At 37.7% G+C, this 14,408-nt stretch overlaps 1 protein-coding gene across 2 annotated transcripts; it reads right to left on the bottom strand.

The window, feature by feature from the left end:
- Positions 1 to 432: 432 nt before the first annotated feature.
- LOC308608877 (nucleoplasmin-3-like) lies at positions 433 to 1,553 on the bottom strand. 2 transcript variants are annotated; one of them, XM_081222204.1, is made up of 2 exons: positions 1,498 to 1,553; positions 433 to 1,208 (listed from the first exon to the last, which is right to left on the bottom strand). In XM_081222204.1, the coding sequence occupies exons 1-2, from the start codon at positions 1,514 to 1,516 to the stop codon at positions 796 to 798; spliced, it is 432 nt and encodes a 143-aa protein (XP_081078330.1). In that variant the 5' UTR covers positions 1,517 to 1,553; the 3' UTR covers positions 433 to 795. The 2 variants fall into 2 exon arrangements, with proteins under 2 accessions (XP_081078330.1, XP_081078331.1); XM_081222205.1 differs by lacking the exon at positions 1,498 to 1,553 and adding an exon at positions 1,281 to 1,375.
- Between the last annotated feature and the right edge of the window lie 12,855 nt (positions 1,554 to 14,408).

Raw genomic sequence — 14,408 nt, 5'->3', positions numbered from 1 at the left:
AGAAGGAGAAGAGAGGGAGATGGGACTTGCCGGTCTCATCCAAACCATAGACAAAATTAACTTACTGGATATGGACCCCAACTCTGGAGAGATTGACTGGTTATTCCCTGGAGGGAAAAGTGGCCACCTATGAGGCAGGTCACTGGGATCTCACACCTGGGAGGAAAAGAAGGAAGGAAGAAGAGAGGGAGGGGAACATTTTCTACTTCACAACATCTATGGCACCAAATATGTGAGGAATTTTTTCCCACACCAACCAATTTTGACACCAGCTGGGTGTCCTACAGTTCAATTCAATTCTGACACTAACTACCCAGAGTTAGTACAGACCCCACAGGTTAAGAGCTCAGTCCCCCAAGACTTCCCCTGCTTTGGATGCCAGTCATAGGTCCCAGGTTGCCATCTGTACTTCTTTTTTTTTTTTTTGCAGAAAAAACTCCACACCACTTTATTTCAACCTTTATCCAAAAATGTAAAAAATGTTAAAAATGTGTAGTCCTGAGCTTCAGATGCTGACCTCCAACCTCATAGGCAAGTGGGGAGAGAGGGTCAGGATGGAACTTCAGAGTTCCTCCCACTCCTGAAGAAAAGGGAAGCTCTGGATGTGATACAGGATTAGAACACCAGGGCACTATGGAGAATGGGACCCCCTCTCTCCTAGCACCAAACCAAACCCCACCCACGCCACCCCACCACTACCCATCCTCTTCAATGGAAAAGACACAAAATTCTTGAAACTTGTACAGGAACCTGGTGCATGGTGCATGTGGCAGGCAGCTAGCTGACCAGGGAGGGTTAGAACCTGCCCCCCTGCTTCTTGGCAGGCAGGATGGGGCACAACTCAGCTTCCTCCTCCTCACTGCCCTCTTCTTCGCTCTCCTCCTCAGAAACATCATTGCTTATAGTAACAATCTGGTGCCGCCCAGTGATCCGCACAGGGCCAGAACCTGACTTCAGGCGGAAGGTTACAGGTGGTTGGAGCTGGAAGTCATCCAAACTGAGCATGGGTTGGCAGGACAACTTGAGGTTGGCCACAGGGACTGCGATCTCCTGGTGGTCATGATTCCGGGCCACGACTTCTATCACATTACACTCATCTGTGGCCCCCTCGGTGAGGCAGAGCATGGTCAAAGCCAGCACGTGCTCCGCATCATCCTCCTCCTCTACCTTGAAGGTGAAAGAGCGGGTGTGGCCTGAGAGCTCACAGCCTGGAAGAGAGTACAGGGTGGGTGTGCGGGGGCGTTTCTCCGAATCCCGTTCACGTGCAGCCATGGACTGACCGGCCATTCACACGCCCGCTCCTCAGGAAAACCTGGAGCGCTCAGCCCGGACCCAGCCCAGCACGACTAGGGCACGGGCCTGGCTACCCTCTTCCGCTCCAACTGCCGCATGAGAGGCGCCCTCCGCCCCCACCCACGTCCTGCACCCATCTGCCTTCCTGTTCCTCAGCCCTGCCTCTGCCCCCGCACCACCCTCAGCTCCTCCTTTCCTCAATACCGAAGAAAAAACTGTCCATAGTGACCGGGGCAGGGACTCGCAGACCACCGACCCCCCCCGCCATCTGTACTTCTGACCAACCAGATGTAAATTGGGGATTCCCACAACCCCTTCCTCAGATTTGATAATTTGCTAGAATGGCTCACAAGATTCAGGAAAACATTTACTATTACTAGTTTATTATAAGGGATACAACTCAAAAACAGCAAAATGGAAGGGATACATAGGGCAAGGTATGAGAGAAGGGGTGTAGAGCTTCCATTCCTTCTCCAGGCTTGTCACGTTCCCACCACTTTGATTTGTTCACCAACCTGGAAGCTCTCCAAACCCTTTCATTTAGGGTTTTATAGAGGTTTTATTATGTAGGCATGATTGATTAAATAAATGGCCATTGGTGATTAAAAATCTTCAGCCCCTCTCCACTCTCTCAAAGTCATGGAGTGGGGCTCAAAGATCCAAGCCTCTAATCATACCTTGGTCTTTCTGGCAATCAACCCCCATCTGATCTAGGGCCCCCAACCACCAGTCATCTCATTAGCATACAAAAGACCCTTTTATCACTCTGGAGATTCCAAAGATTTTAGTTGCATGCCAGGAACCAGTAACAAAGACCAAATATATATGTCTTACTGTATCTCAGAAGGAAAAGAGGGAAAGGAAAATAAAGAAACCTGGATACAGGGAAAGGAAGCAAACAAAAAAAATGTGAAACAAAGATTTACATTTTCACCCAATTGGTAATCTAAAGTTTACTAAAATTAGTTATTCATAAAAAATATAAAAGGGCACTGAATGGGTTTTGTACCTCTACAACATAGGTTCTGAATTAACTTTAACATCTGTTGAAATGCACTAATTGGCAAACCTTCATGGCCTTAATACCAGGGCTCAAATACCATTTCACCTGGGGATTCCACTAAATTTAAACATGTCATTCCCTATAACCTTAGGGGAATATCTACATGTAAAATAGAGGACAACTAGTTATGCCTCACTTAACTGTAAGAATTATTGTCTCACCAAAAGCCCCAATGTCATTACCCTAAAAAAATCCCACAGTAGGCATGACCGCTCTGACCCAATGAGTAATACATTAAAATTAAATCTTTGTCACGTACAAATTTGCTCGACAAAATGGGACACTGACACTCCACCCTGCATTTAAAATAGTTAATATGGCCCAAAGTAAATTACAAGAGGACCTTTAAGGATGGAAACCTATAAAAGACCTAATTAATGAAGGAATGATTATCCTCACTGCTTCTCCATCTAACATCCCAACTTGTCCTATTCAGAAATCTGGAAAGATTGAATAGTGCCTCACAGTAGATTACTGTAACCTAATTCTATTAAGGTCACATCTATTAAGGTCCCCATATACAATATTATTGAAGTAACTGACTCCATTCATTAAACTCCTGAAAATTATTCAGTAAACCAAGGGCTGCCACCATCAAGAAACAGCTTATTGAATCTCTTAGCACCCACAATATTAATATAAGCCCAATAACTTTTAGGCCTTTTTGAGATCTGGAGGCAACATATTATTCCTCATTTACAAATTTTACTTAAGCCCTTTTATCGTGTTACTTGCAAATCATCCCTCTTTGAATGGTGCCTCCTCCAACAAAAGGCTTTAGAATCTGTTCAAATTACAGTGTTATAGGCATCCCCATTAATGCCCTCAGAGGGCACTGTAGAGACCCACTATAGGGGCTTTAGCAACCTCCTCTCATGCCTCATGAGTGGCCCCTGGGCTTCTGATGCAAGAGATTGCTCTCTTCAGCCCCATACTCTACATAATTACAGCAGTAATTAGTGGCCACATACTTGGCCTTCCTGAAAATAGAGGATCTTACAGACTATCATCCTGTGGCCCTCTGTGTTCAGCTCTCCATTATGTCTTGGATCATGGGAACAGCACCCTGCAAGCTTGGCATCGCTATCAAGGTCTCCTTTCTACAGAACTGAACCAAACCTGGGCCCTCTGGAATATCCCAAATGCAGGAGGCAGTGGCCTCCCCTGTCCTCAGTCCCTCGCCATGATGCTAGAGGATTTCACCCCTCTCCCAGTTTTCTTGGCTATCTGAAAAGCCCCTTGGGATCAACTGAGTGAATACCAATACACTTTACAGAAGGCATAGCCACAATTTTGCATAATGGAGCTTGGTGGAGAATTTCTGGTTTTCATTTTTTAACCAGTATGTTTCTGATCAAGGATGGGACCCCAAGTTAGTATACTTGATTGAACTTCAGGCAGTCATCTTAGCACTGGTGCCCTTGCCAATAATTAGACCCATCTTTACATTTTCAAAAACCATTGAAACATTGCCTAATATTTATCTTCTGTTATGGGTTGAATTGTATCCCCTAGAAAAACCATGTTGATACCCTAACCCCTAGTATGTCAGAATGTGACTTCATTTGGAAATAGGATCATCATAGACATAACTGGTTAAGATAATGCCCTAGTGGAATAAGGTGGGCTTCTAATCCAATATAACTGATGTCCTTACAAGAATACAGCCATGTGAGGACACAAAGACACAAGGAGAATGCAATGTGAAGACACAGGCAGAGATGAGAGGTATGTTGCCACAAGCCAAGGAACACCTGGGGCCACCAGGGTAGGAAGAGGCAAGAAACAATCCTCCCCTGGAGGTTTCAGAGCACAGTCCAGCCTCGATTTCAGACTTCTAGCCTAGAGATCTGTGCAAGAATAAATTTCTGTTGTTTTAAGTCATCCAGTTTGCTGTACTTTGTTATAACCCCCCAGGAAACTGATATATCCTGTTTGGATTAAGAACTCTAGAAATTTCTTGCCTCACAACACCCAAAATATAAATCAAGCTGACAGATGCTTCTATAAATATAATACAAAGGCCATAATACAAAATCTCACCAGGATACTCATTATTCCTATGAAGTTGCAGCGATTATTCATAATGACCAAGGCACTCATTTCAATTCTCATAGCACACAGTGCTGTGCTCTTTTATTTTTGTTTTGTTTTTTGTTTGTTTGTTTGTTTTGCGTTACGCAGGCCTCTCACTGTTTTGGCCTCTCCCGTTGTGGAGCACAGGCTCTGGACACGCAGGCTCAGCAGCCATGGCTCACGGGCCCAGCCGCTCTGCGGCACGTGGTATCCTCCCGGACCAGGGCATGAACCCGTGTCCCCTGCATCAGCAGGCGGACTCTCAACCACTGCTCCACCAGAGAAGCCCCAGTGCTGTGCTCTTGAAGAAGGTGTTCAATGGAACTTCCACCTCTCCTGCAGGACCCAGCAGCTGGTTTAATGAGCTCCTAAAAGCACTCCTGTTTAAGTTACAAAGTTGCAAATGGGCCCCTAACTCGATGTCATTATTATTTATTTTTTAATTTTTTTAAATTGAAGTATAGTTGATTTATAATATATTAGTTTCAAATGTACAACATAGTGATATTTTTATAGATTGTACTCCATTTAAAGTTATTATAAAATAATGGCTGTACTTCCCTGCTGGGTGTCACTATTGCCAGAAGCATTAACTAGTTTAAATTTACAGCTCCCAACACCAATGCCACACATGGCCATCACTTGCTTTCATTGACTATCAAGTTCATTTTTTTATGACCAGCTTACATTGTAGCCCTCTACCTCTTGGTCAAGTGCCTACTTAACATCCTCATCCTACTCCTCAAAGACTTAGTCAACAACAAAGTTTAAATTGATAAGAAGGCATCCAGAGGTCAATTGCAGCATATGGCCTAAAATAAAGGACCAATATTATGTGCTGCCTTGACATGGGGGAAAACTGGGGAGGCCTCAAGTGACCCAATGGCAAATCCCCCTCCTTAGTAGGCCCACAAGTCTTCGTATCAAATTCACCAGGCACAGCTCCCACTTATCCCTGAGTAGCAGATTTCAGTTCCCTGCCCGTGTGCTGAATTCCTTTTTCAAAATGACATTATTCTTATTGTTCTTTACAATCAATATTCATTGATAATTATCCATCCACTTATCCTTTCTGTTACTCTTCTTTTTTCAACTTCCTTCCATTTTTTATCTTGGATCATTTTCACTTTACCTGAAGAAGTCTCTGCTATTGCTTTTAGGGAGAGTCATTTGACAATAAATGATCTGTTTGTCTAAAAATGTATTTTTCCTCATATTTTAAGGATATATTTACTAAATATAGGATTCTAGCTTGGCCATTATTTTCTTTTGAACACTTTATGTCATTTTCCTGTATTCTGGCTTCCCTATTTCTTTTAAGTCACTTGTCAGTATTATGCTTTCTCACTTGAAGATAATTTTTTCCTGGATATTTTGATGCTTTTATTTTTAGCAATTTCACTATGGTATATGTCTAAGTGTGTTTTTCTTTCTAATCCATCTGCTCGGGGCTTATAGAGCTTATTAAATTTGTGTCTTGATATCTTCTATTGATTTTAGAAAATTCTTAGCCATTATTTTTTCAAATATTACTTCTGACCTGTTCTCTCTTTCTCTTCCAAGATTCCAACTGCAAGTATATTAGTCATTTCACCATGTCCAATAAATCTCTTATGCTCATTTCTATGTTTCACCTTTTTTGCTCTCTGTGTTTCAGTCTGCCTATTTCATATGACTATCTTCTATTTCATTAATTCTATATTCTGCTGAATCTAATCTGCTATTAAACTTATCTTGTTAGTCATTTACTTTATTACATTTTTCAGATCTATAATTACCATTTTATTTTTGTATGATTCCTTCTTTCTGATAAAAGTCTCCATCTTGTCATCTATATTCTGAAACACATTAACCACCATTATTTCATGTCCATGTCTGATAACTCCAAAAATGAGGATGAATCTGTTTCTATTCTTTTTTCTCTTCATTCTGTTTCTTGGCATACTTAGTAATTTTTGGTCAAATGCCAGATATTGTAAATAAAAATTACAGAGGCTCTGGATCCTGTTTTATATTTCCAGAGAAAATTCACATTATATACTGGTAGGCAGATAAAATGGAGGCAAGTCATGTTAATCAAATTAGGGACTGAGCCAGCTTGAAATTGGGGTGACAGTTTTTATAAGTTTAGACTACCTCAATTTTACTTCTATTCCCAGGGAATAGTCCTCCAGGGGTCCAAAGTGAAAGTCTGGAGTGTTTACTAGGGTCCTTCCTCCTTGGCAAGTCCTGTATTACTTTTGGTCACTTTAGTTCTCTAAGGATACCAAAAACTTCACTCTGCTTTTCAGAGGTTTTCTGTTTAGTTTCTTAGCCTCTGACCTTGCATAGGTTAAGAATTTAATGAATACCTCAAAGGGAAATTCTAGAGTGTCAGACTCACTTTTCTGTTCTTACACTTCTCTCTGGATTCTGGGCCCCTCAAGTTCTGGCTGACTTGGTATCCCTGAACTCTAATTTTTCACTCTCCAGACCTGTGAGGTTGTCTGAAACTTTGTTTAGCTTCTCTACCTCTTAGCTATATCCCTCTGATCTGATTCTCAGCCTCTTTCTTTACAGTAAGATTTGAAAAATGCCCTGAGGAAAAAGTGACTCACAGAATGTATGCTTACCTCTCTGAGGTTCCTTGTTTCCCCTCAGTTGGCTCAGCAACTCTCTGATGTTTTTAAACAGATGGTTTTGTATTATATCCAGTTTTCTATTTTTTCATAGCAGGAATATTAGTCTGCTACAAACTACTCCATCATATTTGGAATTATAAGTCTCCTGCCTATTCTATTCTTGTTCTCAGTTAATGACATCCCTATTCACTCAGGCTTCCAAGCCAGAAACTCGGGTAATATCTGCTTCCACTCTGAAATCCAGTTGATCACAAAATCTTCTTGATTCTACATAACCAATATTTCAAATCTGGTCTTTTCTCTCAATCCTCATTTTTTACATATTTGGGAACACTCATAATCTTCCTTAAACCAGTCTTTTTCCACTCCATCTCATCTTTCATATAGAGGACATTGCATATTTCTAATAAGATAATATCATCTTTGTAACCCAAATTAAAAACTTTGTGGTTCCTCCCCTTTCCAAAGATTGAAGTAAATCTCTTTAATTTATCACAGGCCTTCACAATCTGTTTTCAAACAATCTTTACAGTCTCAGCAATCTGCTACTCTCCCATATGCACCCTATACTCCTGTTACACGATTTTTGGTAACTGTATGCCTTTGATTTAACATTCCTTCTGATGGTTAAAGAAGTCCCCTTTCTTTGCTGGCATCATTCTACCTTCAATACCCAAATCAAAGAGTGTTTCCTTATTATGAAATCTTCCATACCTACCATAAGTGAGGTTAATTGCTTTGTCTGTGGTGGTCAAATATACATTTTTCATACTCTCATAACAGTACTTTTTGTAAATTTATTTTTACAACTGTCATTTTTGGTAGATCATAACTTATTCCAGGGTAGACATATAGTCTTATTCATATTTGTATTCCCAGAACCTAGCATAGTGCCTGGCATACAAAAGAGGCTCAGTAAATTTACACTGAGTGAACTACAAAAACTAAAATAGCAACAGCTAGAAAAGTAATAACAATGCCTGATTTTGACAAGAATGAAATGAAACTAATGTAGCAACTTATTTCTGTTGACTAATTTAATTGGTAAAACCTTTGAAGCAAGGGCCATAATTATGTTAAAATTGACTTAGTAATTCCACTCCTAGGACTTTATTCTCAAGAAATAATTCTTCTACCTATGCTTCATCCACTCCATGTCCTGTGTGCATCCTGCCCACACACTGCTCCACACTCCTACAGATACCTCCAGCATCCTGGCCCTGGACCAGGTGGCATGTAGATGGCAGTGAGGAGGTGGCATTAAGGTAGTCATGTGGGCAACTATCCACAGTGCTAGGGGGCCCTGAGCAGGGCTCTGGGCACTGCTGAAAGGCTGCAACATGGCTTCTCTGTATCCCATAGCAACAAGAACTTGCTCAAGAAACTTGCCTCAGGAAGGAAAATTGATATGAATATCCTTCCTTGGGATCCTACTTTACTTACAAACCACCCAAGTTGGAATTCCTAATGAAGAATGCCTCAAAAACAAACAAACAAAACAACAAAAAAGAAGGAAAACCATGTGCACCTAAGAACACTGAACAGCTTTCTTTATAAAGCACTGACAGATTTGCTGTGTACCTCTGAAGTGAACTAAGATCTATGACCCAAACATGGAACTTTCCAAGAATTCTCAGTATATGGAGTATATAGGATAAAACTTTTTCAGGAGTACACAGAAGCCATGTTACAGGAACATAATGCACATATGAGACATCTTTTATTTGTTTATTTTTTTTTAAATTTTTTTCTTTGCTGTACGCGGGCCTCTCACCGTTGTGACCTCTCCCATTGCAGAGCACAGGCTCCCGACGCACAGGCTCAGTGGCCATGGCTCATGGGCCCAGCCACTCCGCGGCATGTGGGATCTTCCTGGACTGGGGCACAAACCTGTGTCCCCTGCATTGGCAGGTGGACTCTCAACCACTGTGCCACCAGGGAAGCCCCTTTTATTTTTAATCGAATAAATTTGGCATGTAACATTGTGTAAGTTTAAGATGTGCAATATAACTTTGATACATGTATATATTGTAATATGATTGTTGATGTAGCAATATTTGTCACATTACATAATTATAGTATATTATTGTCTATATTCATTATACTGTGCATAAGATCTCCATGGCTTATTTACTACTTGTCACAAATTTTACCCTTAAACACCATCACACTTATCCCCATCCCCCTATCCTCTGGTAGCTACCATTTTACTATCTGTTTTTTACAGTTTTAACTTTTTCAGATTCCATATATAAGTGATTTCATACAGTAACTGTCTTTGTCTATCTTATCTCACCTAAAAATATGCTCTAGGTCCATCCATCTTGTTGCAAATGGAAGGATATCCTCCTTTCTCAGGGCTGAATAATATTCCACTGTGTATATGTACCATATCATTTTTATTCATTCATCTTTTGAGGGACATTTGAGTTTTTTCCATATCTTATCTGTTGTGAATAATGCTGGAATAAACATCGGATGTCCCAGCAGACCTTAAGGAATGTACCACCTATAGTGTTTTTTCAAGGCAAAGAAAATGCAGCTGTTGTAGTGATTGATTCATTATGGCAATTGCTGATTTTGGATCTCCTAATTAAAAAGATGACTTTATAAAAAATGATTTCAGGGAACTTAAGACTGGACAGTCCATTATGGTCTGATAGCATGGAATCTGCCTTACTCTCAAATCTGTGCAGAATCAATCAGGAGGCACTCAACAGTCATATAATGGAATACAAAAAGGAAGAAAGAGAAAAGACTTGAAAGTTGAGCCCAGCGTGCCCAACACAAGAACAGGGACAGTTGACTAAGTTGATGACACAAATGAAAAAGAGAAAGAAGAAAACAAAGTTCCTTGTGGATGATGACATTTCCTCCAAGAACTGCCTGTTGGGTAGAATAAGTAAAGATGATCTGGATGATGATAGTGTACTTTTTGAAGTGCACACACCAGAATATAAATATGAATTACAAGAAGCAGGAAAGAATTTGGAGGCTGAGAGAGGAGGTGACAAAAAGGAATCAAGTTCACTTGTTTCAGAATGCAAAGGAAGTAAATTTGTGAGGCATCAGCTCTGATGATACATTCTTTGTGGGGAGTTAAACTGATACAGACCAACTGCTGCCATGGAAGTCTGTACTACGTACTATGTTTATACATGAATTCTGCTTTAAAAAAAGAAAAATAAATTTTGAATGTATCAAACAGAAGGCATTTGTATGATATGGTATCCTCTATCACTTCAGATACTTATAAGGAAGGGTAAAAAGAAGAGTACTGGTAAAAGGACAAAGTGAGACACATTTTATAAAATTAAAACTCTTGAATGGTATTGTCTGTCATTTTGCTGATTAGAAGTTTTATAGTTTTTCAATGTATTTAAATATAATTTCCTACAGATGAAAGACATAAATTTACTGTTGTTTCTTCTCAAAAAAGAGAAAGAATTCTTAAAATCAAAAAAGAAACATCAAAATCCTCTGTAGTATTATTTAAACCAGTAAAAATTATGATGCAACCCACATGACTAGGAAAGCAGCTTAATGAATTATGGCATATCAGCACTGTAAGCTACTAAATATGCATTAAAATTCTAATAATTGTTAAAAACTGTAGAAAACTGAACACTATTCCTGATATAATATTAAGAGTGAAGAAGAAAATAAGCAATAAGGTATTTAGGACAATTGCAGCTATGTAGAAAATACACATAATTGTAAAATGTATAATAATGAAAAGTACCATTTTATGCTAGTATTATATGTGAATTTAAAATGCTTGATAATTTATTTAATGTAATAATATCTTTTCAATAAAAATAATAGTGATCATTAACAAATTTGAAATATATAATCAAAATCAACATTATACACTAATAACTCACTGAAAATGATACCCATGGAGTTTTATTAATTTTTATTAATGCAATATATTCTATTAGTAGAGTGATCATCATAGTAAAATTATTATTATTATTATTATTATTATTATTATTATTGGTATCAAATGTACCATCTTGTACATCAAAAGATTTCTTTAAAAAAATGAAGTAACGTTGTTTCCCTAAAGAATATTTGGAAATTTGCATTTCCTGATTCAGTTTTGTTTCTGGAAAATATGATTTGAAATATACTAGAAACTTTCCAATGATGAAGACTGCTTGGGGAGGGGGAATGTTGATATGAAAATAGTCTTCTCTTTATATATATTCCTGAATTGACAAGGAGTTAAAATGCAAAAGTTACAAGAGAGGGCTCTATTTTCCATTAGAAAGAAAACTAAAATGCGGTTAGCTAGGAAGTGAACAGGGAGGAATTCTACTGGTCCTCAAAATGCTCTGCAGTTAAATGAAAGACTTGAACATTTTTTATTTTGTTTAATGAGATTTGCAAGTTTCAACACAAAACATATTTGAGATCAAATTTTAAAAGTCACCTGCACTTAAGGATTTCCATCTGAAACACCCACATCTCTAACTACAGCACCTGCTGGTTGCTGCTCTTGTCCTATAAATTATACTGATTGAGTGATGTGTCAGAAACAACAGAGCTACAGTTCCAAGTATGTGGTACACAAAGATTAGCCAACCATTTAAGAATGTTAAACAGTCAATCAATATCCTTGATTCTAGTGAGGTTCATAAGTTTGTATTTTTGAAAAATAATAAGCCACTTGTGCATTACTTTGTCATACAGAAGTCTCTATCACTAACTTCCAAAGGGAGTCTCTGCACCACTCATGATCGTCTTCTTTGCTTAGGGCAAACATAGAGATTTTTTTACGTTCTTGAGACAAGATGGCCATTTCTCTTTTCGTGGCTTCTTATTCCCAGAATAAATACTTTCAATAAATCACTTCAATATATTCTCAGCTGATTCTCCCCTACATCTAGTATTTTCCTTCCCTGATCACAGCCAATAGTCAATAATCTTCAAGATGAGAAAATTTGCTTTCTTAGTATATTTTCATAGGAAAATATATATATATATATGTATGTATACAACATATATATGTATGTAGTACACATATATATATATGTTGTATACAACATATATATATGTAGTACACACATATATATGTTGTATACAACATATATATATGTAGTACACATATATATGTAGTATACATAAATATATATATATAAAATCTCAGTTACCTATTCTTCCTCAAACTGCATTCCTTTTGCTTTTAATAAAATTTAACACACACACACAAACCACCACTGCATCTAAATGTTTTTAATTAACTCAAAACTAAATAAATAATATTAAAATCTAGAGCATAGTATATTGGTGTTGCATTTTGTGCCTAGCATAGTGCATAGGGCATAGTATACAATAAATATGGGCAAAATTAATAAGTGGCCCAAAATATACCCACTATCCTTTTATCTTGCTCTCACCCTGAATTCTCATAATATAGCACTTTATTTATATATTTTTTATGATCTTAATATTTTGTTCTGCATTATACTAATTTTCTGTTTTCATAGTCTCCACTATTAAGGCACCTACTGCATAATAGAAAGAGTACCATATTCAGATTGAGACAGATGTGAGTTGGAATTCAGATTCTACCACTTAACTACCTATGTGACTTTGGTTAAGCTCTTTCACCTCTCTGAGCCTCAATTTCATCATGTGTCCAATAGGCATATTTATACTTAGCTGATAAAATTCTAAGAATTAAATGAGATGAGCATGTAAGCTGGTCAATAAATGGTTTTTAGTCCCTCACCCATCACAAAGTAGACTGTGAGCTTTTTGTCCATTTTTTTTTTAATTGACATTTACTTCTTCCTTTCCTCTCAGCCAGTAACTTAAGCATAATATACACTTAATTAATGCTTAGTGAATAAATTAATTCTATGTAGGTATATCTGTCTTTGTGTCTGTTCATTTCAAGAAAATTCCCTTAAAGGCAAGAATGCTATCAAAATATTTTTTCATATTAGCTAACAAATTTTGAGTTATTACTCTGTGCTAGCTCCTAAGCTAAATAATAATATACTTTATATGTTGTGATCTTCTATAGCAGCTGTCTAATATATTCACTAAGCATTTTATTCATTTAAGAAATATCAATGAACATTATTACCTGAAATTGATATAAAGTAAAACATTTTTTGATCACAGTGCTTGAAGAAATGTGGCATTTGGTCAAATAAGGGTCATTTAACCATTTATGGCTACAGGTAAATGGTGAAAATGATCTTATGTCAAAATATACCAAATGCCCTCACATCCCCTAGTAAAGTGTAGCTATAAATAACTTTCTTTCCTCTCAATTCCTTCTGTTTTCTGGATTTTAGATTTCTGCCCCCAACCTCCCAACCCTCAGCCAAATAAAGAGAAAGAACTTTATAACAATATTTACAAACCTTTAGAACATATTTAACAAAATTCTATATCAAACTCATATCTCCTTTTTCTAATTTTTAAATTACTAAAATATTAAATTTTAAATTATTAAAGCAAACAAACCAAAAAACCCACCAGTATGGTTAAACACTCCATATCTCTGCCTCACAGAACTTTTGCAAACTACATGGTTGACAAGTACAGTTGACCCTTGAACAATGTGTGGTTAGGAACACCAACTCTGCATAGTTAAAAATCTGTGTATAACTTTACAACCGGCCCTCCACATCCGAGGTTCCACATCCAGAGATTCAACCAACCATGGCTTGCGTAGAACTGTAGTATGAATTTAGTGAAAAAATTGTGTGTATAAGTGGACCCTCCCAGTTCAAACCCATGTTGAAAAAAAATTTCAAGAGTTAGGTTAACAACTTCATGATGTTAACAACTTCACGATGTTAATTCAGCTTGTAACACTACTAAACTACCTTGGAGACACAGTTCAATTTAATGCCATCAAGACAAACAACTTGGAAACAAAAAATAAGAAAACAAATTCCAAGAAGCTAATAAACAAATATCACTTCAATGTCCCTTCCTTCTTGATGAAACATGATATTAAAGATGCAAAGGAAAACAAAATAAGCAAAAACATGATGATTGTGATCAATGCAGGCTGTTGTGTTTAGATGCAGGTGTTTAGGTGAATTCTATTTTTCCCAGTCACATGAATCAGACTGTCTGAATGACAGAACTTCTAAAATAGTTATCATCATCATCATCATCATCATCATCATCATCACTTACTGAGAACATATTAAGGGTTAGGCACTGTGTTAATTTAAGTGCTTTATATGAATCATCTATTAAATTACCTATGTGGTAGGTACTGTTATCCCCAGTTTTACTGATGAGGAAAATATAACACATGGAAGTTCAGCAACTTGCCCAAGGTTCACAGCTAACAAGGAGAAGAGGTAAATTTTAAATAAAAT

This window comes from Mesoplodon bidens, assembly GCF_964165515.1.
Source record: "Mesoplodon bidens genome assembly, chromosome: X".
NCBI lineage: Eukaryota > Metazoa > Chordata > Mammalia > Artiodactyla > Ziphiidae > Mesoplodon > Mesoplodon bidens.
Note: the sequence above shows the minus strand (reverse complement) of the source record. Positions and strands in the feature narration are given on the sequence as shown.